Genomic DNA, 25,006 nt, shown 5'->3' with positions numbered 1-25,006 from the left:
TGAATTATAGGAGTCAATCTTCTACGGCCGCGAGTAAAAGCTGAATTATAGTAGTAAATTCATTCAAAAAGAACTAAACATGTCGGGACAGGCCCCGGGAAGGTTATAGGCTAGGTGGCGAGGCCGGTCGAGGTCGCCTCGGCCAGACTGGGACCATTTCGCAATTAAAAGCTGAGCTGAATTATAGTAGTCAATCTTCTACGGCCGCGAGTAAAAGCTGAATTATAGTAGTAAATTAATTCAAAAAGAACCCGGGCAACGCCGGGTGCTTTCGGCTAGTATATTATATAGATGTGTGATGGAACTTATTTTATTACATAGATTTTGATAAAACATGTCTTTCACAAAAACATTACAATATATGCTCAATGTCCCCCAAATATTCCTACAGGTCGCACAAGATCTGCCAGCAACCCTCTTCTGATGAAACTGCCAAAATCAAGACTCTCTGCTCACCTTCACTCTTTCATTCCTCCTTTCTCCTGCAAATGGAACAAACTCCCAAACTCTCTTCAATCCCACTCCTCCCGCCAGGTCTTTAAAACAGCTGTTCACCACCATCTCTTATCTTCCCCCATCTAAAACTTTGATCTTTTCTACCCCCATTAAGACACCCCAAATCCACATCCTTCAAATTCCTTGTTTATCCCGTGTATCCCACCACAGCCCTCTCTCTTCCACATATGTCCCGATGTCCCTATTCTCCACTGTTGTTGTACTTCCCCTTCTCCCCCGCTCTTGTCTCTGGCTCCATTGATTATACTAGCAATGGTACCCGCCCTACGGGTGGGGCTTCAATTGGGAGGCCCAAATGAAAAGGCAAAATATCAGAAATTGAAGGCTTTTTAATTTTAAACGATTTATATAAACATCCGTTAAATCATATCACACGCAAATTATCAAAATCTAAACAGTATTTGTAGAATTTCAATAAAATCCACATCACTGTTCATATCGGTAAATATTATTCCATCGTGTTTCAAATTTGGGCAATGGGATCTCCAATATTCGATGTGTTCACGGTTTGAATTACATAACGTAACGTTTGTGACGATGTTTTTATTGTGACGATGTTGTGACGATGGTTGTGTTCACGGTAGTGTTTGATGTGACGGTGTGAACGTAATTTCGTAATGTTTTTCGTTTTTATTTTCGTAATCGTTTAATGAACGTTTAATGTTTAATGAACGTTTAATGAACGTAAGAAAGAGCATAATGATCATTAAATGAATTAATGAATGTAATGAATAATTTGATGCAAAGCGAAAGATGCCTCAGAGCTGTCACATTCACAATCGCTATGTAGTTTGCACTCCCGATACGTGTTTCCTTCATTGTAAAAACTACCAAGTCAACAGTTAAAAGGATTTTGAGCCGATAGGTGTTACGGCCTTGGCAAGATCGATGGAGACAGCGATCTGTTAACTTATACACCGCCCAAATAGCTATGTGGAATTCTCTCATGTAGGGATTAAACCCACGTCGTTTGAACTTTGGCCGAGGTCATTATTTACTTTTAATCATGTTTATATACAAATCAAAAAGAAGAGATTTGGTTTTGGGTCGTTCTTTCTGCATATCTCGTCGGATTGTGAGTTGGAGAGATGACCGTGATGGCGGGGAGGGGGTTGGCATTCTCTCAAGCAGGGATTCAACCTATGTCCTTATAAAAGGTCTTTGTCCGAAGTCACCGAGTCCGATCGGTGCAGCCGTTTGTGCGGCACCCGGGTAAATAACGTTATGCGGGAGTCCAAACCGGAAAATGTTGGGGGCGAAAGCTGAAATTGGAAAAACAATATAGCCTAATTTACTCCAGGGGGTCCCAGGATTACCCACCCAAAATATCGTTGCGATCGGTTCAGCCGTTTTTGCGGTACCTGCGAATGGGCAGATGGACGGGCAGACGAACACTTGGTGGATTTTGATTATATATTCTTTTTTTTATGGATATCGTCCAAACAATGCATACAGCTACTCTAAGGGGCTAACACCGTGGTTCTTATCCTGGGTTCGACCGAACCCCAGGGGTTCAGTGAGCCAGTCTCAGGGGTTCGGCGGAGGTCCTCCGAAACGCATTGCAATTTGTTTTTTTGTTTTTTTAAGTTTTGTATCAATTTTGAATCTATGTGTAATTACGCTTATTATTAATATTATTATTATTTTGCTATGTATGTTACGAAAGAATGGAAATGTTATTTGTAATTGTATTCCCATTCCATACATGGTTTCTCTGGTCTGTGTTTAAGATAAGTCGTTTCACACTGACTGTAGAATCAATGAGCAACTTGCTAATTATTCTGTTGATGGTGCTTACCTGCTTACTTACTTACTTACTTACTGGATTTTGGACTTTGCAGGTGTTCGGAAATTCCAGTGAATAGCTTCAATTAGCTTGCCGTGTGCCGTGTGTCATTGGTCGCGCCTTACTTTGGAGTTACTGATTAATTGAAATCTAAGTTGGAAATGTTTGTGGATATGCAGGGCGGGTTCAGAGTTATATTAAAGTCAAAAGTGGCTGGTGATTATAAAATATGATTGAATTCCTCAGAAAATTAGGTGGTGATATAACTCCTTTGGTCGCCAATCAAAACTAACAATTTGCAGTTTTCTATGTAATATTATAATGGGATTTGAGGTGACATAGAGTTGAGTAGATAATAAATCCCGTCATCGTAACTATAAGTTATGTTTTCTTCGTTAAAATTTCTCAGTTTTCAGAGGGGTACTGATTATATTTAAGCATGTTCCTTTTTTTTTTTTTTTTCATATAATTATTGGCCCGAACCCAATTAAGATCAGTTTATTACTTTTTTTTTTTTTTTTTGCAGTATGTTCAGCAAAAAAAGGAAGTGGTCGGAGGATTACGTGCGGTACGGGTTCACGTGTTTGACGGAACGGGACGGAAGTCAGCGTCCTCAATGCATGCTTTGCAATGTCAAGTTGAGCAACTCCAGCCAAGCACCAGCAAAACTACGGGAACACTTAAAAAAAACTGCACGGCGAGGGGCAGTACAAAGACGCAACGCTGGATGAATTCAAATTGAAGAGAGTCCTATTCGACGCAAGTGCTACCTTGCCCACTCTCGGCTTCGTTCCAATTGACAAACCAATCATCACCGCGTCATATGAAGTTGCGTACCTGATCGCAAAGCAGGGCAAACCGCACACCGTTGGCGAGACACTCATCAAACCGGCTGCGTTGAAGATGGCCAACATCATGCTGGGAAAAGCTGCTGAAAACAAGTTGTCTCTCGTTCCAATCTCAAATGACACCATCAGATGCAGAATCGACGACATGAGCGACGACATCCTCGCCCAGGTAGTTGCAGATTTAGTCGCGAGCCCGACGAAATTCAGCCTTCAACTCGACGAGACCACCGACGTTTCGAATTTGAGCCAGCTCATCTTATTTGTGCGTTATGTCAAAGGAGACGAGATCAAGGAAGACTTTCTGTTCTGCAAGCCTCTCACAACAAAGACGAAGGCAGCTGACATGAAGAAGCTTGTGGACAACTTCTTCAGAAGCAACGGCCTCTCGTGGAACATGGTGTCTGCAGTTTGCTCGGAGCTCCAGCCATGCTGGGATGCAACTCTGGTTTTGGAGCGCTGGTGAAGGCCGATGCACCACACATCATCGTCACGCACTGCGTCCTGCACAGACACGCGCTGGCATCAAAAACCCTGCCTCCAAAACTGGCCAATGTTCTGAAAATCGTCGATGAAACTGTGAATTACGTGCGAAGCCGTGCTCTGAATATATGCATCTTCAAAGAGCTGTGCAATGAAATCGGCTCTGAATTCAAAATCCTTCTCTACCATTCTAACGTTCGATGGTTATCACTAGGGAAGGTAGTGAGCCGTGTTTTTGCCTTGCGTGTAGAATTAGCCCTGTTTTTGCGAGAACACCAGCATTGCCATGCAACGCACTTCCAAGAGTCAGAGTTCATCCTCGCCTTGGCGTACTTGGCTGACATCTTTGACGCACTCAATCATCTCAATTGCCAGATGCAGGGTGGTGGAGTGAATGCCATCGAATCTGAAGAAAAGCTTAGCGCTTTCCGAAAGAAGTTACCGTTGTGGAGGCAGCGAACAGAGAACGACAACTTCACGAACGTTTAGCTACTGGACGAGTGCGTGAGCGGGATCGAAGATAAGTCTGAAGTTGGAGGCACTGCTGTACCGGGGGCGCTGAAGCAAGCGATTGCCACGCACTTGGATGAGCTGGGAAAGTCATTTGACGGCTACTTCCCCGACCAAGAGCAATACCCAGCATGGGTGCGGCAGCCGTTTACTTTCGACGTTGCAACGGCAGATGTCAACGACCAATACCTCGACGACCTCATCGAACTTCAGCAGAGCCAGAATCAACAACAACTCTTCAGCACAACAACACTCTCAACGTTTTGGTGCCGCCAAGTGGAAGGGTATCCTCACATCGCTAAAATTGCCCTTGAGATCCTCACGCCGTTTGTTACAACGTATCTCTGCGAGCATGCGTTTTCAAAACTGGTGGACATTAAAACAAAGAAAAGGAGCAGGCTTGCATGCGAAAATGATTTGAGGGTGGCCCTTGCCAAAACAAAACCACGCATTTCCCAGATCGCCTCCCGAAAAGAAGAACAGAAAATGCATTAAGATGCAATTCTTCTTAATTTTTTGGTCAAATTTGAGGGGTTCCGCGAGTGTTCGGTGGGTTTCATTAGGGTTCGGCGCCTTTAAAAAGGTTAAGAACCACTGGGCTAACAGAAGGTTAGAAAAATATAAGGATAAGGCAAAACAAAATAAAAATAAATAAATACATAAATAAAAACATGTTAGCTCTCATACAAGCCGAGACTAAGTATACAAAAAAAAAAAAACTTTCTGGCACAACGGTTCCGCTCTTGACGTTTTAAATTTGACTTGTTAATGTTGATTCCAATTTGAGTTTCAATGCAATTTTTCCAGTGGGAATTGGAGAAACAGGTAGTACGCAAAGTTTAGTTTCATGCCTCATCAATTCTCAATGCCAGCCATAAAGGAGAAGTACCCACAAAGTGTTTGTTTCTTTAAACGTGACCAATACCCAAGTCTAGCTACCTCAGCATGCCGGCACGTTTGTACAATGTTTAGAAATGGATCTGTCACTCGGCAGAATTTACGATTAAAGCACCTCATCAAAAAGAGAACAAATTAAACCAGAAAGCATCTGAACATGCAAAGCCGTCCGCAACAGTTTTATATTCAGACTTCCTCTTCTCCATGCTAAACATGATAAAAACAGCTGGAGTAAAATACAAAAAAATGACGATTTTAGGCGACCTTGACCATTTGACCTCAAAAGGAATATGCAAACCCTGCTCAAATTTAAAGTCAATCCTGTTCAATGTACTCAAATTTAAAGTCAATCCTGCTAAACCTGCTCAAATTTAAAGTCAATCCTGCTAAACCTGCCCAAATTTAAAGTCAATCCTGCTAAACCTGCTAAGATTTAAAGTCAATCCTGTTAAATCTACTCAAATTTAAAGTCAATCCTGCTAAACCTGCTCAAATTCAAAGTCAATCCTGCTAAACCTGCCAAAATTTAAAGTTAATCCTGGTAAACCTGCTTAAATTTAAAGTCAATTCTGTTCAATCTAATCAAATTTAAAGTCAATCCTGCTGCACCTGCTCAAATTTAAAGTCAATCCTGTTAAACCTGCTCAAATTTAAAGTCAATCCTGTTAAACCTGCTCAAATTTAAAGTCATCCTGTTAAACCTGCTTATATTTAAAGTCAATCTTGTTAAACCAGCTCAAATTTAAAGTCAATCCTGTTAAACCTGCTAAATTTGAAGTCAGTCATGTTAACCATGCTCATATTTAAAGTCAATCCAGTTAAACCTGGACAAATTTAAAGTCAATCCTGTTAAACCTGCTAAATTTGAAGTCAGTCATGTTAACCATGCTCATATTTAAAGTCAATCCAGTTAAACCTGGACAAATTTAAAGTCAATCCTGTTAAACGTGCTCAAATTTAAAGTCAATCCTGTTAAATCTACTCAAATGTAAAGTCAATCCTGCTAAACCTGCTCAAATTTAAAGTCAATCCTGCTAAACCTGCTCAAATTTAAAGTCAATCCTGCTAAACCTGCTTAAATGTAAAGTCAATTCTGTTAAATCTAATCAACTTTAAAGTCATTCCTGCTGCACCTGCTCAAATTTAAAGTCAATCCTGTTAAACCTGATAAATTTGAAGTCAGTCATGTTAACCCTGCTCAAATTTAAAGTCAATCCAGTTAAACCTGTACAAATTTAAAGTCAATCCTGTTGAAAGTGCTCAAATTTAAAGTCAATCCTGCTAAACCTGCTCAAATTTAAAGTCCATCCTGCTAAACCTGCTCAAATTTAAAGTCAATCCTGCTAAACCTGCTTATATTTAAAGTCAATCCTGTTAAACCTGCTCAAATTTAAAGTCAATCCTGTTAAACCTGCTCAAATTTAAAGTCCATCCTGTTAAAGCTGCTCAAATTTAAAGTCAATCCTGCTAAACCTGCTCAAATTTAAAGTCAATCCTGCTAAACCTGCTCAAATTTAAAGTCAATCCTGCTAAACCTGCTCAAATTTAAAGTCAATCCTGCTAAACCTGCTCAAATTTAAAGTCAATCCTGCTAAACCTGCTCAAATTTAAAGTCAATCCTGTTAAACCTGCTCAAATTTAAAGTCCATCCTGTTAAAGCTGCTCAAATTTAAAGTCAATCCTGTTAAAGCTGCTCAAATTTAAAGTCAATCCTGCTAAACCTGCTCAAATTTAAAGTCAATCCTGCTAAACCTGCTCAAATTTAAAGTTAATCCTGCTAAACCTGCTCAAATTTAAAGTCAATCCAGTTAAACCTGTACAAATTTAAAGTCAATCCTGTTAAAAGTACTCAAATTTAAAGTCAATCCTGCTAAACCTGCTCAAATTTAAAGTCCATCCTGCTAAACCTGCTCAAATTTATAGTCAATCCTGCTAAACCTGCTCAAATTTAAAGTCAATCCTGCTAAACCTGCTCAAATTTAAAGTCAATCCTGTTAAACCTGCTCAAATGTAAAGTCAATCCTGCTAAACCTGCTCAAATTTAAAGTCAATCCTGTTAAATCTACTCAAATTTAAAGTCAATCCTGCTAAACCTGCTCAAATTTAAAGTCAATCCTGCTAAACCTGCCAAAATTTAAAGTTAATCCTGGTAAACCTGCTTAAATTTAAAGTCAATTCTGTTCAATCTAATCAAATTTAAAGTCAATCCTGCTGCACCTGCTCAAATTTAAAGTCAATCCTGTTAAACCTGCTCAAATTTAAAGTCAATCCTGTTAAACCTGCTCAAATTTAAAGTCATCCTGTTAAACCTGCTTATATTTAAAGTCAATCTTGTTAAACCAGCTCAAATTTAAAGTCAATCCTGTTAAACCTGCTAAATTTGAAGTCAGTCATGTTAACCATGCTCATATTTAAAGTCAATCCAGTTAAACCTGGACAAATTTAAAGTCAATCCTGTTAAACCTGCTAAATTTGAAGTCAGTCATGTTAACCATGCTCATATTTAAAGTCAATCCAGTTAAACCTGGACAAATTTAAAGTCAATCCTGTTAAACGTGCTCAAATTTAAAGTCAATCCTGTTAAATCTACTCAAATGTAAAGTCAATCCTGCTAAACCTGCTCAAATTTAAAGTCAATCCTGCTAAACCTGCTCAAATTTAAAGTCAATCCTGCTAAACCTGCTTAAATGTAAAGTCAATTCTGTTAAATCTAATCAACTTTAAAGTCATTCCTGCTGCACCTGCTCAAATTTAAAGTCAATCCTGTTAAACCTGATAAATTTGAAGTCAGTCATGTTAACCCTGCTCAAATTTAAAGTCAATCCAGTTAAACCTGTACAAATTTAAAGTCAATCCTGTTGAAAGTGCTCAAATTTAAAGTCAATCCTGCTAAACCTGCTCAAATTTAAAGTCCATCCTGCTAAACCTGCTCAAATTTAAAGTCAATCCTGCTAAACCTGCTTATATTTAAAGTCAATCCTGTTAAACCTGCTCAAATTTAAAGTCAATCCTGTTAAACCTGCTCAAATTTAAAGTCCATCCTGTTAAAGCTGCTCAAATTTAAAGTCAATCCTGCTAAACCTGCTCAAATTTAAAGTCAATCCTGCTAAACCTGCTCAAATTTAAAGTCAATCCTGCTAAACCTGCTCAAATTTAAAGTCAATCCTGCTAAACCTGCTCAAATTTAAAGTCAATCCTGCTAAACCTGCTCAAATTTAAAGTCAATCCTGTTAAACCTGCTCAAATTTAAAGTCCATCCTGTTAAAGCTGCTCAAATTTAAAGTCAATCCTGTTAAAGCTGCTCAAATTTAAAGTCAATCCTGCTAAACCTGCTCAAATTTAAAGTCAATCCTGCTAAACCTGCTCAAATTTAAAGTTAATCCTGCTAAACCTGCTCAAATTTAAAGTCAATCCAGTTAAACCTGTACAAATTTAAAGTCAATCCTGTTAAAAGTACTCAAATTTAAAGTCAATCCTGCTAAACCTGCTCAAATTTAAAGTCCATCCTGCTAAACCTGCTCAAATTTATAGTCAATCCTGCTAAACCTGCTCAAATTTAAAGTCAATCCTGCTAAACCTGCTCAAATTTAAAGTCAATCCTGTTAAACCTGCTCAAATGTAAAGTCAATCCTGCTAAACCTGCTCAAATTTAAAGTCAATCCTGCTAAACCTGCTCTAATTTAAAATAAATCCTGTTAAATGTGCTCAAATGCCTCAACATCTTGTGTCCTAAACCCATCTCTCTCTGTACCCACCTTACCCAGTCGAACCCAGCTGCTCCTGGACTCTGTGTCCTTCTCTCCTGACAAGGTGGAGAAGTTTCTGTCAAACCTCGACTCCGATTCTGCAACTGGACCAGATGGCATTAGCCCACGGGTCCTAAAATCCTGCTCTGCTGCTCTTTCACACACTCTCTCTATTCTCTTCACGCTCTCTTTTGCTCAAGGTCATCTGCCATCAGTTTGGAAATCAGCCAACATGACCGCTTTACACAAAAAGGTGCAAAAACAGATCCTTGCAACTCCAGACCAATCAGCCTGCTCCCAATTATCAGCAAAATCATGGAATCCATCATTGCTTTGGATATCAAATCATTCCTCTTCTCCAATGGCTTGATCTCGGATCATCAATTTGGATTCAGACCAGGTCATTCTACTCTGGACATGCTGCTTCTGGTGTCTCAACAATGGATGGAGGTCCTCAACACCAAACAGGAAATCAGAGCCGTCTCCCTTGACATATGACGTGCTTTCGATACGGTCTGGCACCCCCCTCTGCTCACCAAACTCTCCTCCTATCGTATCCATGGAAACCTCCACGAATGGCTTGAGGACTTCCTCTCTGGTCATAGGCAACGTGTGGTCCTGAATGGATTTCTCTCATCTCCCCTTCCTGTTCAGGCTGGAGTTCCCCAAGGTCGTGTTCTGGGCCCTGTGCTTTTTCTGGTCTTCATCAATGATCTCTCCGACTCTCTTGAAAATCCTCTCTATCTCTTTGCTGATGACTCCACTCTCTGCCACTCCATACCACATCCCTCAGATCGGCAGTCTGCAGCCTCCTCACTCTCTGCAGACCTGGACAAAATCACAGACTGGTCAAACAAGTGGAACACGTCTTTCAATCCTGACAAATCGCACACTCTCACTATGTCTCTCCAAAAAGACCGACTGGACAACCCTCCAATCTACTTTCTGAACAATGTTCTCCAAGAAGTTCTGTCACTCAAGCTTTTGGGTCTCACTATCTGCCATGATCTTTCCTGGGAAAACCACATTTCCAATCTGGCCTCCAAAGACAGTCGCTGACTGGGCATCCTCCATCGTGCGAAGTCCTTCTTTGGCACACCTGAAATCCTCACCACCTACAAGGCTTTCATCCGCAGCTCAATGGAATACTGCTCTCCCCTCTGGGCTGGTGCTCCTGCCTCACACCTAGCTCGTCTTCACGCTGTTGAAACCAAAGCTTTCAGAATCATTGGAATCTCCCGCGATGAAGCTCACGCCGAGGGCATTTCACTCACTCACCGCAGACAGGTAGGTGGTCTTTCTGCCTTTTACCAACTTCTCTCTGGCCCAGCTCCCCCAGCTCTATCTGTGCTGTCCCCCAAATATTCGTACAGGTCGCACAAGATCAACCAGCAACCCTCTTCTGGTGAAATTCCCTCACTCTCTTCAATCCCACTCCTCCCTCTGGGTCGTTAAAACAGCTGTTGACCACCATCTCTTATCTTCCCCCATCCAAAACCTTGATCTTTTCTACACCCGTTAATTCACCCCAGATCCACTTTTTTGAAATATCAAATTCTTTCCTGGAAGCCCGAGCAGTGTGCATGTGTTTTATACCTTTCCCATCCTATCCGGTCTGCACTGCAAGGCCGAAAATAACTGGGTATTTGAGGCACTAAAAGGCCTAAATAACCGGGTATTTGAGGCACTAAAATACCTAAATAACCGGGTATTTGAGGCACTAAAAGACCTAAATAACCGGGTATTTGAGGCACTACAAGGCCTAAATAACCGGGTATTTGAGGCACTTCAAGGCCTAAATAAATAATCGGTTGTTTGAGGCACTAAAAGGCCTAAATAACCGGGTATTTGAGGCACTGCAAGGCCTAAACAAATAATCGGTTGTTTGAGGCACTAAAAGGCCTAAGTAACCGGGTATTTGAGGCACTGCAAGGCCTAAATAACTGGGTATTTGAGGCACTAAAAGGCCTAAATAACCGGGTATTTGAGGCACGACAAGGCCTAAATAACTGGGTATTTGAGGCACGACAAGGCCTAAATAACCAGGTATCTTAGGCACTACAGGGGCTGAAGGAAACAGCATCTCTCGAAAGAGAAATTAGAACAAATGTACAATTATTATTGTCTGTAAGTATTATGAGGAGAATGTTGTGACTCAGACCTTGAGCGAATTTGTCCACAAACTCAGACTCCACTATGACTTTCACAATTAAATCTGCAAGTAAAAACATCATTCCATTAATGAGAAGCATTCCTTCAAAAACAATCACCGTTACATTCGTCTTCGACTTAGATTTTAAACATGCAGAACGTAGTTATTCAAAACCGAAACAAGAGAAATAGAGCTCATAGAACACAATAAATACCCTGCACAGTGTTCTACGACACTGCACTGCAATTTAAATAAAATAATGATTTTAAAGATTGTTTAAAAAATCCATTACTTTAGCGCTATGGAAATAAAATGCGGTGTCAACTGGAATCGTACTATTAGCCATATCGGTGGCCTCTTCTGCACCCTCACACATGGGACGGCCTCTCGTGCTCCATGTCGATATATACCATGGCTCTTGGAAGTATGATGAAGGTGATTTGCATTGTGCAGTGCAGTAGTTCTACATGTCGTTCTTTTAAGTTTAAAGTGGTTTAAAGGTGTATAAATAAATTTATTCTGTATTTTACAGCCATTTTACCCGGTGTCTATTACATCACCCTACCCAACGCATTACATTCGTTATTCGTGCCTGTTGTTTGTGCCCTTTTATAAGGTCCTTAAAAACAGGAAGTTTCCTGTTTGGAATGATTTTCCTTTATGTTTGACTGTCAGACAGACAGAGTAAAAATATCATCTCACTCATCTCTGCACATGCGTGGTTGAGACGAAATCAGAGTGAACGCACGGAAAAATGAGAAAATTATATTCCTATTCAAGTTTGTTTTTTTTGTATACAAGATCGAGGCTCGTGGAAGAGCTAACATGAAACACAAAAAAACATAAACGGACACATAAACCATATAATAAGGGGAGCAGGAGACACGAGGGGGAGAGAGAGGGAAGCACAAAAGCACAACAACAGCAGAGAACGGGGACATCGGGATATCTGTGGAAGGGAGAGGGCTGGGGTGGGAGGGGGATGGAGGGTGTACACGGTATAAAACAAATTGACAGTACGAGGAATTTCAGGAAAGAAGTCAGAGATTGAAAGAGGTGGATTTGGGGTGGATTAATGGGGTAGAAAAGATCAAGGTTTAGGATGGGGGAGGATAAGAGATGGTGGTGAACAGCTGTTTTAAAGACCTGGAGGGAAGAGTGGGATTGAAGAGAGTGAGGGAGTTTGTTCCAGAGGTGGGAAAAACAGAGGAATGGAAGAGTGAAGGTGAGCAGAGTCTTGATTTTGGCAGTTTACCCATAAGAGGGTTGCTGGCAGATCTTGTGCGTCCTGAAGGAATATTTGGGAGACAGAGCACAGATAGAGCTGCGGGAGCTGGGAGAGATGTGTGAGAGAAGTGTTATGATTTATGGGAGCGAGACATGGGTAATGAACGTAGAGCAGCAACGAAGGCTGGAAAGGGTGGAAATGCGAATGGTTCGGCGGATGTGCGGAGTATCGTTGAGAGAGAGGAAGACAAATGATGAATTGCGAAAGATGATGGGAATAGAGCCTGTGATGGATGCTGTGAAGAGGAACAGGTTGAGATGGTTTGGTCATGTGTTGAGGAAGGATGAAAGTGACTGGTTGACAAGAGTGATGGAAATGAATGTAGAAGGAAGTACAGGACGTGGAAGACCGAGAAAGACTTGGCTGAAGATGGTGGAAGAAGAAATGCAGGCAAGGGGGTTAACAAGGAGAGATGCAGAAAATAGGGCAAAATGGAGAAGATTGTCATGGGGACCGCAAGGCTAACCCCCGTTTTAGCAGGGAAAATGGCCTTAAAATGCCTGTTGTTGTTGTTTGTTTAGAGTAAGAGTGTGAGTTTTGTCAGGATTGAAAGACATGTTCCACTTGTTTGCCCAGTTTGTGATATTGTCCAGGTCTGCAGAGAGTGAAGAGGCTGCAGACTGCCGATCTGAGGGATGAGGAAATGGAGCGGCAGAGAGTGAAGAGGCCACAGATCAAGTTCTGATTCAAGTTCAAAATATAACATTCAATTTAAATAAGTTGTTCCTTGAGCATATACTGACAATCATAACGTGATAAGACAATTAGACAGACGGACATTAACCAATTGCTCAACCCTGCTTTTATTTGTGTGCCGGGGGTAGGGGAGGGGCTGTGGGAGGAATGGGGGGTCGTGAGAAACCCGAGGATCCACCTCAATGGTCAATTAATTACTGAATTGGATGACTTTTGAACTTCATCAACTCTTCAAACATTAGAAATATTAAAAGCCACCCTGTCAGCACATTTGAACGGCTTACTTGGCAGATATATCATCAGGATATAAATACTGTGGTTTATTTGTGGCTGTCAATAAATGTACAAATTAAATCTACAGTAAGTACAGCCATCAACCAAGAGCAGAAAAAAACATCCCACTAGTCCAGTCTGCTACCTGGCTGGACTGAAGGACACCATGAATGGGATCAAGAGCATCAGCAGTGGGATCAAGAGCACCATCAGTGGGATAAAGAGCACCATCAGTGGGATCAAGAGCACCATCAGTGGGATCAAGAGCACCATCAGTGGGATCAAGAGCACCATCAGTGGGATCAAGAGCACCATCAGTGGGATCAAGAGCACCATCAGTGGGATCAAGAGCACCATCAGTGGGATCAAGAGCACCATCAGTGGGATCAAGAGCGCCATCTGTGGGATCAAGAGCGCCATCTGTGGGATCAAGAGCGCCATCAGTGGGATCAAGAGCGCCATCAGTGGGATCAAGAGCGCCATCAGTGGGATCAAGAGCGCCATCAGTGGGATCAAGAGCGCCATCAGTGGGATCAAGAGCGCCATCAGTGGGATCAAGAGCGCCATCAGTAGGATCAAGAGCACCAGCAGTGGGATCAAGAGCACCCACCATCAGTGGGATCAAGAGAACCATCAATGGTATCAAGAGCACCATCAATGGGATCAAGAGCACCATCAATGGGATCAAGAGCACCATCAGGGGATCAAGAGCATCATCAATGGGATCAAGAGCACCATCAATGGTATCAAGAGCACTGCTTCCATCACAGCTATTGGTGCCAGCACGTTTTCACCGACCATCTATCTCTAAAAACATGGTGATGCTTCAATGTTTGAGGCACTACAAGGCCTGAAGGCAAGTCCAACAGCATCTCTCAAAAGGGCAAGAGCAAGTGAAGAAGGAGAAGAACAATCATCACTAATAGCAGCTGTAAGAAGAAGAATGTTGCATTTCAGACCTTTCTGTTGAGCTGGTGAATCATCCACGAATTCAGACTCCACCTTCACTCTCACAATAAAATCTGAAAAAAAAAGCATCATCCCATGAATACAACCTTCATACACGCATAACATGTCGGAACTAGAAGGGTACTCGGGGGAGCGCGTACCTGTGCCAGGGCGAACAGGTTAAGTTTTGTATCCACCGATTGGCTGGATCTGGATTCGTACCTTAACCTAAACTTCATCGGCTTGTTCTCGTCACATAACCTACTCATCCACCTTGTTTTGTTATATCTCCTCCATAACTTATGTGACATTTCGTGCTACAAATCGTTTCTGTCTCGATCTCTCAATGGAGAATCACGTTAAAAATTCTCCGATCCAGATCCGGATCTCAACCAAAAATCGAATCATTTTGTCCATGTCAGACACCGCACCTCTCCACCAGGTTTCGTCCGAATTCGTCCACAATTTTTTGAGATTTTTTTTGTATACTGAATCGAGGCTCGTGAAAGAGCTAAAAAGGTGCGGTGTCCAGATCCGGATTTCGTGCTACAAATCGTTTCTGTCTCGATCTCTCAATGGAGAATCACGTTAAAAATTCTCCGATCCAGATCCGGATCTGAATCTCAACCAAAAATCGAATCATTTTGTCCATGTCAGACACCGACCCTCTCCACCAGGTTTCGTCCGAATTCGTCCACAATTTTTTGAGATTTCGAGCTATGAATCTTTCTGGCTCGATCTCTCAATGGAGAATCACTTTAAAAATTCCCTGATCCAGATCTTCACCCAAATCGAATCATTTCTTCCTCGTCACACACCTCGCCCCTCCAGCAATAATCTCCATCAATATCTGGCTCAGAGACATACTGAAAAATAGGGGTGAAAATAACGCCCGTCCACCTTCGGTGGCACAGGTAACAAACGAGATTACTTTCAGCAACCAAGGTGCAAAAGTCATTGCATTAACGGGAAACGAGGCCGAGGATGTAGTTTGGTAAAAGCTGCAAAAGGCGACGACAGTAGCAGATCGACCTCCTGGTCCCGCACATGTCCCTCCGCACAACGACGAGAGTAGCAGATCGACCTCCTGGTCCCGCACATGTCCCTCCGCACAACGACGATAGTAGCAGATCGACCTCCTGGTCCTGCACATGTCCCTCCGCACAACGACGATAGTAGCAGATCGACCTCCTGGTCCCGCACATGTCCCTCCGCACAACGACGAGAGTAGCAGATCGACCTCCTGGTCCCGCACATGTCCCTCCGCACAACGACGAGAGTAGCAGATCGACCTCCTGGTCCCGCACATGTCCCTCCGCACAACGACGATAGTAGCAGATCGACCTCCTGGTCCCGCACATGTCCCTCCGCACAACGACGATAGTAGCAGATCGACCTCCTGGTCCCGCACATGTCCCTCCGCACAACGACGAGAGTAGCGGATCGACCTCCTGGTCCAGCACATGTCCCTCCGCACAACGACGAGAGTAGCAGATCGACCTCCTGGTCCCGCACATGTCTCTCCGCACAACGACGATAGTAGCAGATCGACCTCCTGGTCCCGCACATGTCCCTCCGCACAACGACGATAGCAGCAGATCGACCTCCTGGTCCCGCACATGTCCCTCCGCACAACGACGAGAGTAGCAGATCGACCTCCTGGTCCCGCACATGTCCCTCCGCACAACGACGAGAGTAGCAGATCGACCTCCTGGTCCCGCACATGTCCCTCCGCACAACGACGACAGTAGCAGATCGACCTCCTGGTCCCGCACATGTCCCTCCGCACAACGACGAGAGTAGCAGATCGACCTCCTGGTCCAGCATGTATCCCTCCACACAACGACGAGAGTAGCAGATCGACCTCCTGGTCCAGCACATGTCCCTCCACACAACGACGATAGTAGCAGATCGACCTCCTGGTCCAGCACATGTCCCTCCGCACAACGACAAGAGTAGCGGATCGACCTCCTGGTCCAGCACATGTCCCTCCGCACAATGACGAGAGTAGCAGATCGACCTCCTGGTCCAGCACGTGTCCCTCCCCACAACGACGAGAGTAGCAGATCGACCTCCTGGTCCAGCACATGTCCCTCCGCACAAGGATTTCTCTCTCAAACGGAAAAAACTGATAAAGCTGCGAAACTCGTGATTCAAATGAATGGAATTGCTTCTCGAATCAAGACATCAAAACGATTGTGATGAATGGGACAAGGTCCCCATAAAAATGAGTTCCTGCAATGGGGGGCAGCAAGAACCCCAAACAGGAACCAGAACATCATGGGAAGTAACAAACATGAGCACAAACCAGAACATCACGGGGAGTAACAAACATGAGCACAAACCAGAACATCACGGGGAGTAACAAACATGAGCACAAACCAGAACATCACGGGGAGTAACAAACATGAGCACAAACCAGAACATCACGGGGAGTAACTAACATCATGGGGTGTAACTAACATGAGCACAAACCAGAACATCACGGGGTGTAACTAACATGAGCACAAACCAGAACATCACGGGGTGTAACAAACATGAGCACAAACCAGAACATCACGGGGTGTAACTAACGTGAGCCCAAACCAGAACATCACGGGGTGTAACTAACATGAGCACAAACCAGAACATCACGGGGTGTAACTAACATGAGCACAAACCAGAACATCACGGGGTGTAACTAACATGAGCACAAACCAGAACATCACGGGGTGTAACTAACATGAGCACAAACCAGAACATCACGGGGTGTAACTACCATCACGTTGTATAAGTAATAACATAATAATAATATAACTAACATCACGGTGTGTAACTAACATCACGGTGTATAACTAATAACATAATAATATAACAAACATCACGGTGTGTGTGTGTAACTACCATCATGGTGTATAACTAACATCACGGTGTGCAACTAACATCACGGTGTGTAACTAACATGAGCACAAACCAGAACATCACGGGGTGTAACTAACATGAGCACAAACCAGAACATCACGGGGTGTAACTAACATGAGCACAAACCAGAACATCACGGGGTGTAACTAACATGAGCACAAACCAGAACATCACGGGGTGTAACTAACATGAGCACAAACCAGAACATCACGGGGTGTAACTAACATGAGCCCAAACCAGAACATCACGGGGTGTAACTAACATGAGCACAAACCAGAACATCACGGGGTGTAACTAACATGAGCACAAACCAGAACATCACGGGGTGTAACAAACATGAGCACAAACCAGAACATCACGGGGTGTAACTAACATGAGCACAAACCAGAACATCACGGGGTGTAACTAACATGAGCACAAACCAGAATATCACGGGGAGAAACTAACATCACGGGGTGTAATTACCATGAGCACAAACCAGAACATCATGGGGAGTAACTAACATCACGGTGTATACCTACCATCACGGTGTGTAACTAACGTCACGGTGTGCAACTAACATCACGGCGTGTAACCAATAACATAATAATAATATAACTAACATCACGGTGTGTAACTAACATCATGGTGTATAACTAACATGACGGTGTATAACTAACATAACGGTGTATAATTAACATCACGGTGTGTAACTAACATCACGGTGTGTAACTAATAACATAATATTGAAGCGCGGTGCTACGCGTGCTTACTTGTACAATAAGAAGGAAGCGGACAACGAGGTAAGTTTAAGTGTCTTTATTAAAAGAGTTCACTGTAGCACTGGCGCGCTCCGGGCTGCGCGCCCGGTGTATATCCCGCGGCCACGCCTACCCCTCGGGCGTGGCCGCCGCCCACTTGGTGCGTGGAATGATGCCCTCACGCCAGTGAGCTTTCGTGTCCGCCACACGCCCCCCCCAGAATTCCCGCGCACCTGGAGGGCCAGTTTGCGGGGCAAACGGATGACCCAGCCGAAGCGCCCTCTGGCGACCGGCGGCGTCCGGGGTGCAGGGATGCCAGCTGGGATGCCTCCGGATGCACCCGGGATGGGTGCAGGACCGGGGGGCGGTGTGCCGGCGGTACTGGGCGGTGCCTATGGTCCGCCCGCAGGGGGGCGGGCCCGACGCGGGGGCCGAGCCACCGGCGGTGGGTGGTCCACGTCGAGGTGGGCCGGCTTGAGGCGATCCACCGAGACGCGGTCGGGAGTACCGCCAATGTCAAAGGTGAAGTGCTTCGCCCTGGTCTCAAGTACGCGGAAAGGCCCGTCGTACGGGGGCCGCAGTGGTGTCCGGTGGGCGTCGTGCCGGACGAAGACGTACTCCACGGTGCGAAGCTCCGGGGCGACGTGCGTAGGCGGGTGCCCGTGGTGCGCCGTCGGCACCGCGGCGAACCTCCGGGCTGTCTCCTGCAGCGCGGGGCGCTCCTGCGCCACGGACCATGGCGCCGTGGGGTCGGGGAGGAACTCGCCCGGCACCCGCAGCGGTTGTCCGAAGACCAACTCCACCACGGATGCGCGCAGGTCGTCCTTGGGCGCCATCCGGAAGCCCAGCAGGACCCAGGGGAGCCTGTCGACCCAGCCGCCGTCGCGGAGGGTGGCCCGGAGCGCGGCCTTCAACGAGCGGTGGAACCGCTCGCACAGGCCGTTGGCCTGGGGGTGGTAGGCCGTGGTTCGGTGCAGCTGGACCCCGAGCCCCCGCGCGACCGCCCCCCAGAGCTCTGAGGTGAACTGGGGGCCGCGGTCGGACGAGATGTCCGAGGGGGCGCCGAACCGGGCGACCCAGGTGGCGATGAACGCCTGTGCGACGTACGCCGCCGTCGTCGCCGCCAAAGGCACGGCCTCCGGCCACCAGGTGGTGCGGTGCACCATGGTCAGGACATGGGTGAAACCCCGCGAGGGGGGCAGAGGTCCCACCAGGTCCACGTGTACATGGTCGAACCTTCGTTCCGGCACCGTGAACGGGGCCAATGGGGCCTGGGTGTGCCGGTGCACCTTCGCGCGCTGGCACGCGAGGCACGTCCTGGTCCAGCCACGGATGGCCTTCCGGAGGCCATGCCAGACAAACTTGTCGGCGACCAACCTCTGGGAGGCCTTCGTGCCCGGGTGGGACAGGCCGTGGATGGCGTCAAAAACCTGGCGCTGCCAGCCCGCGGCACGATGGGGTGAGGCCGCCCGAGGGAGACGTCGCACAAGAGGGCCGCGCTGTCGAACGGCACCGCGGTGACGCGGAGGCCCGTGACTGCGGTCCGCAAGGGCTGGACGCCGGGATCGGCGGCCTGGTCCGCCGCCATCCGGGCATAGTCGATGCCAAGGTGGACTGCGTGGGCGACGGACCGGGAAAGGCAATCTGCCACCGGGTTGTCCTTCCCCGCGACGTGCCGGATGTCCGTTGTATATTCGGACACGGCCGAGAGGTGACGCTGCTGCCGGGCCAACCACGGCTCGGCGACCTTGCCCATCGCGAAGACCAGTGGCTTGTGGTCGACGAAGGCCGTGAACGCACGGCCCTCGAGCAGATGGCGGAAGTGCCTGACCGCCAGGTGAAGCCCGAGCAACTCGCGGTCGAAGGTACTATAGCGGCGTTCGGGCGGGCGAAGCTGCCGGCTGAAGAACGCCAGCGGTTGCCAAGCACCACGCGCCCATTGCTCGTGCACCGCGCCCACCGCATCGGTGCTGAGGGCGATCGGTGCATCGGGCGCCGGGTGCGCGAGCATGGTGGCGTTGGCCAAGGCGAGCTTCGCGCCGACGAACGCCGCGTCCATCTGCTCGGTCCAGGTAACGTCACCTTTGCCCGGCTTCCCCCGGAGGGCCTCGTGAAGGGGCGCAGGAGCTGGGCGATGCGGGGCAGGAACCGATGGTAAAAGTTCACCATGCCCAGGAACTCCTGGAGCCCCTTGATCGTGCGGGGGCACGGAAACCCCTTCACCGCCTCCACCTTGGCCAGTAGGGGGACGGCCCTGTGCCTGGTGACGCGGTGCCCCAAAAAGTCGATGTCGGCGACGCCGAACCGGCACTTGGCGGGGTTCACGATGAGGCCATGCTGGCCCAGAAGTTCGAAGAGCGTGCGGAGATGGTGAAGGTGCTCTTCGCGGGACGCGCTGGTGACGAGGATGTCGTCCAGATAGACGTACACGAAATCCAAGTCGCGCAAGACGCTGTCCATTAGTCGCTGGAACGCCTGAGCCGCATTCTTCAAACCGAAGGGCATCCGAAGAAATTCGAAAAGCCCGAACGGCGTGATGACCGCAGTCTTCGGGATGTCCTCCGGCCTGACGGGGACCTGATGGTAGCCGCGTATGAGGTCCACCTTCGAAAAGGAGGACATGCCCGCCAACCGGGCGGAGAAGTCTTGGATGTGAGGGGACGGGGTAGCGGTCGGGGGTGGTGGCGTTGTTGAGGCGCCGGTAGTCCCCGCACGGTCGCCATCCCCCGCCGGGCTTTGGCACGATGTGAAGCGGCGACGCCCAAGCACTCGGAGCGCCGCACGATGCCGAGCCGCTCCAGCGTAGCGAACTCCGCTTTAGCTACGGCGAGCTTCGTCGGCTCGAGGCGGCGTGCCCGGGCGTAGACCAGTGGCCCGGCGGTGGGGATGTGGTGTTCCACCCCGTGCTTGACGGCCCCCGCCGAGAAGGTGGGCCGCGTGAGGGCCAGGAAACCCACGAGGAGGCGGGTGAATTCGTTCGCTGCCGGAAGCGTACAGATGAACCTGGCCGGAACCGAACCGCTCAACTAGGCGGGCAGCGCGCAAGCGAGCGAGCTGAATGTGTCAGCCTGGACAAGCCTTCTGTGCTTTACGTCGACCAACAGGCCATTGGCACAGAGGAAGTCCGCGCCGAGCAGTGCCATAGGCATGTCGGCAGTGACGAACGACCACCGGAAAACCTGCCCTCCGAACCGCAGAGAAAGGCAGCGTTTTCCATACGTGCGAATGGACGTACCGTTGGCGGCAAGCAGCGCGGGGCCCCGGCCCGCGAACTGCTTGTCGGACGTACCGGCGGGAACGACACTCACCTGCGCTCCCATGTCGCAAAGGTAACGGCACCCGGATAAGGTGTCCGTGATGAACAGTAGGCTGTTTGCACGGCCGGCACTCATTGCCACTACCGAGGGCTGGCCCGGGTGTTTCCCGACCTGCCGAATGAGCACGGCGGGTGACATTGCCGAGCCATGTGGCCGAACTGGGCGTGGAAAAAACACCAGGTTTGCGGCGAAGGCGGCGGAGGCCGCGGTTTCCTCCGCGGCGGCGGCGGTGGGCGGGGCGTGGCGGCGGCGGCGGTGGGTGGGGCATGGCGGCGGACATGAAATGCGCATCAGCCTCGAGATCCACGAGGTGTGGTGCATCAGCATCAGGGTCAGCATCAGCATCAGCCCCGATCGCCGCGACGGCCGTGCCAAAACTCGCCTGGGTGTCCAAAGCCACGAAGAACCTGTTGGCCTCTGCAGCGAGAGCCCGGGGTTCCGTCGTCACAGAACCGGCCAACGCGAGGCGGACTCGTGCCGGCAGCTGGCGTCGAAACAACGCCCAGAATAAAGCGTCCGGGGTTTCGTCGCCCAACAACGACAGCATATGGTCCATGCGGACCGACGGCCGCGTGTCACCGAGCTCGGGGAGGTCCAGGAGGCGGTCGGCCCGAGCGTCCACCGTGAGGCCGAACGTGGCGAGGAGGAGACACTTGATCGCCTCGTACCTGCCGTCGGCTGGTGGGTTCCTCAGGACCGACACGACTCGGCCTGCCGTGCCGGGCCCGAGGGAGGCGACCATGTGGCAGTACCTGGTCTCGTCCACCGTGATGCCTCGAAGTCGGAACTGGGCTTCCGCCTGCAGGAACCATACTTCAGCTTGCGTCTCCCAGAACTCGGGGAGTTTGATCGTAACCGCGTTGTTTGCCATTGCTATGGCGTATTCGGTCGGTCAGCGACGGCTGAACCAACGTCGGAGGGTCACCAAATGAAGCGCGGTGCTACACGCACTTACTTGTACAATAAGAAGGAAGCGGACAACGCGGTAAGTTTAAGTGTCTTTATTAAAAGAGTTCACTGTAGCACTGGCGCGCTCCGGGCTGCGCGCCCGGTGTTTATCCCGCGGCCACGCCTACCCCTCGGGCGTGGCCGCCACCCACTTGGTGCGTGGAATGATGCCCTCACGCCAGTGAGCTTTCGTGTCCGCCACAATATAACTCACATCACGGTGTGTAACTACCATCATGGTGTATAACTAACATCACGGTGTGTACGTAATAACATAATAATATAACTAACATCACGGTGTGTAACTACCATCACGTTGTATAACTAATATCATAATAATAATATAACTAACATCACGGTGTATAACTAATAACATAATAATATAACTAACATCACGGTGTGTGTGTGTAACTACCATCATGGTGTATAACTAACATCACGGTGTGTAACTAACATCACGGTGTGTAACTAACATCACGTACCGGGTAAGGGATCCCCAACCACGTGTTCACAGACGCTGGACCCGCGCTCCACACAAGAACCTCCCGGACCGGCCATGTTTCCTCCAACAAAAGCACAAATAATTCCCCGTGGATTCACTTCGATCCCTTCACCAAAGACATATCGCTTCATAACACAGGAATGTAAATGGGAAGGAAATCAGGAATTATCAAGGTCGCCGTTTGGCATGGCGAGTGGAAAACGTGCCGACCCGTCTCTCTGTTGCATTGCATGTCCGATTCGCCATTTCACTAAAACAGATTCAACACAAAAAGACGACTGCTCTGTTGCACTGCATGTCCGATTCGCCATTTCACTAAAACAGATTCATCACAACACTGCATGTCCGATTCGCCATTTCACTAAAACAGATTCATCACAACAAGACGGTCTGTCTGTTTCACTGCTTGTCCGAATCGCCATTTCACTAAAACAGATTCATCACAAATCGGTCCGAACCGCGTCATTGGCAGGAAAACATCAACCTTGCCGTTGCTTCCGTCCACCTGTTACAATCACACCTGTTACAATCACAAAATGTGTTAAATTCCCTGTGCTAATAATTTGTGAACAAAACAACCTTCCTTTTGTTAAATTAGCATTATTAGTCTTCGTAGTTATTTGGGACCGCGTCCCATAACCCCATCCCCAGCCACATGATTGCCTACGTCATCACAAACAGATGACGCATCAGAAATCCATAAACTCGAAATGTTGTGTTGAATCGGCATAACGGAAGTGGTCGCGCCTTCCGGATTGGTTACTACGTCACGTCAATTTTGGCCCCGAAATAGGAAACTTGTTTTTTCTCCGAATAATGTTGAAGTGAAACAAAACAAATATCGATGTGTTTGTAATGACAACAGAGGTGGTCGGACAGACGCGGCCCGACGGTTTAACCGTCCGGGTGACGGACCTGCTCGCCATGACGAATCTGCCTGCCGGAAATGGCAAATAGCACATGCTTTGGGAGAGGGTGGCCACGTGGTTGAAGGCGCAACGGGTCGGATTGATGTCGTTCACGAAGTATCTGTCCCTCCTTTTGTGTTTTCCGTTATGAAGCGACGATTACCCAACAACGGACAGAGAGAGATCGCGCCGCGTTACAGCTGCTGCAATGCTGGAGGAAACATGGCCGCTTCGGGAGGATCTTGTGTGGAGCGCGGGTCCAGCGTCGGCGAACACCTGGATCAGGGTTCGGTACCTGGTACGTGGTGTGTCCTCCATACCGTGAGGTTTGACTTTCCGTAATGCTCCGTGTCGTGAGTACCAACTTGGATGGGAAATCGTGGAGAATAGCGAGAAAGCAAAGGAGAACATCGATCGATACCAGCAGGAAGCGGGGAAACACGGCGACGGCAGGAAGCGGGAAACACGGCGACGGCAGTAAGCGGGAAACACGGCGACGGCAGGAAGCGGGAAACACGGCGACGGCAGGAAGCGGGGAAACACGGCGATGGCAGGAAGCGGGGAAACACGGCGACGGCACGAAGCGGGAAACACGGCGATGGCAGGAAGCGGGAAACACGGCGACGGCAGGAAGCGGGAAACACAGCGACGGCAGGAAGCGGGAAACACAGCGACGGCAGGAAACGGGAAATACAGCGACGGCAGGAAGCGGGAAACACAGCGACGGCAGGAAGCGGGAAACACAGCGACGATGGCAGGAAGCGGGAAACACAGCGACGGCAGGAAGCGGGAAACACAGCGACGATGGCAGGAAGCGGGAAACACGTCGACGGCAGGAAGCGGGAAACAGCGACGATGGCAGGAAGCGGGAAACACGTCGACGGCAGGAAGCGGGAAACACAGCGACGGCAGGAAGTGGGAAACACAGCGACGGCAGGAAGCGGGAAACACAGCGACGGCAGGAAATGGGAAATTTTGGGTCTTTGGGCTATCTTGGGTCTTTTGGGTATCTTGGGTCTTTGGGGTATCTTGGGTCTTTGGGGTATCTTGGGTCTTTGGGGTATTTTGGGTCTTTGGGGTATCTTGGTTGTCTGAAGGGTCTCGGGAGTCTTAAATGGTCTTCAAAGATAAAAGTGGTCTCAGCAGTCAAAAGGGTCAAAAGTTTACATTACAATAATAGACATATAGTCGCACTGCTTCACAGAAGGATGGATGGACAGACAGAGGGATGGATGCATGCCGAGACCGAGCTCCTTTTTTCTAATGACTAGACTGGATCAGCTCACCACGCTCGCCTCACCATGCAACGCCGCAGAGGCACAGGCTTGTTTGAATTGAGAATAATGACCTGACTGAAGTTGAGTTTGGGTGTTGTCATGATTTACACCAATCATAATACAAACATTTATTTTGTACAAATGTATTTGTAATATTGTTGATGTTATTTATTTGTAATTTATTTGTAATCAAAAAAGGTCCAAGTGGTCTGAAGCTCTTTAGGGTGTTTTGGGTCTTCAGCATATTTTGGGCCTTTTGGAGTCTGGTGTATT

General features: G+C 47.8%; 1 protein-coding gene across 1 annotated transcript in view; it reads right to left on the bottom strand.

Moving 5' to 3' along the window:
- Positions 1–24,298, bottom strand: part of LOC137414067 (uncharacterized) — a 34,863-nt gene extending 10,565 nt beyond the window's left edge. Inside the window, exons 1-3 of the mRNA XM_078778527.1 lie at positions 23,777–24,298; positions 14,152–14,214; positions 10,945–10,998 (exon numbers count right to left, since the gene is read on the bottom strand). Coding sequence (XP_078634653.1) covers positions 10,945–10,998; positions 14,152–14,214; positions 23,777–23,867 — 208 coding nt within the window. The 5' untranslated portion in view covers positions 23,868–24,298. The remainder of the gene's footprint in view (positions 1–10,944; positions 10,999–14,151; positions 14,215–23,776) is intronic.
- Positions 24,299–25,006: the final 708 nt, after the last annotated feature.

This window comes from Myxine glutinosa, chromosome 5, assembly GCF_964187855.1.
Source record: "Myxine glutinosa chromosome 5, kmMyxGlut1.1, whole genome shotgun sequence".
Lineage (NCBI taxonomy): Eukaryota > Metazoa > Chordata > Myxini > Myxiniformes > Myxinidae > Myxine > Myxine glutinosa.
Note: the sequence above shows the minus strand (reverse complement) of the source record. Positions and strands in the feature narration are given on the sequence as shown.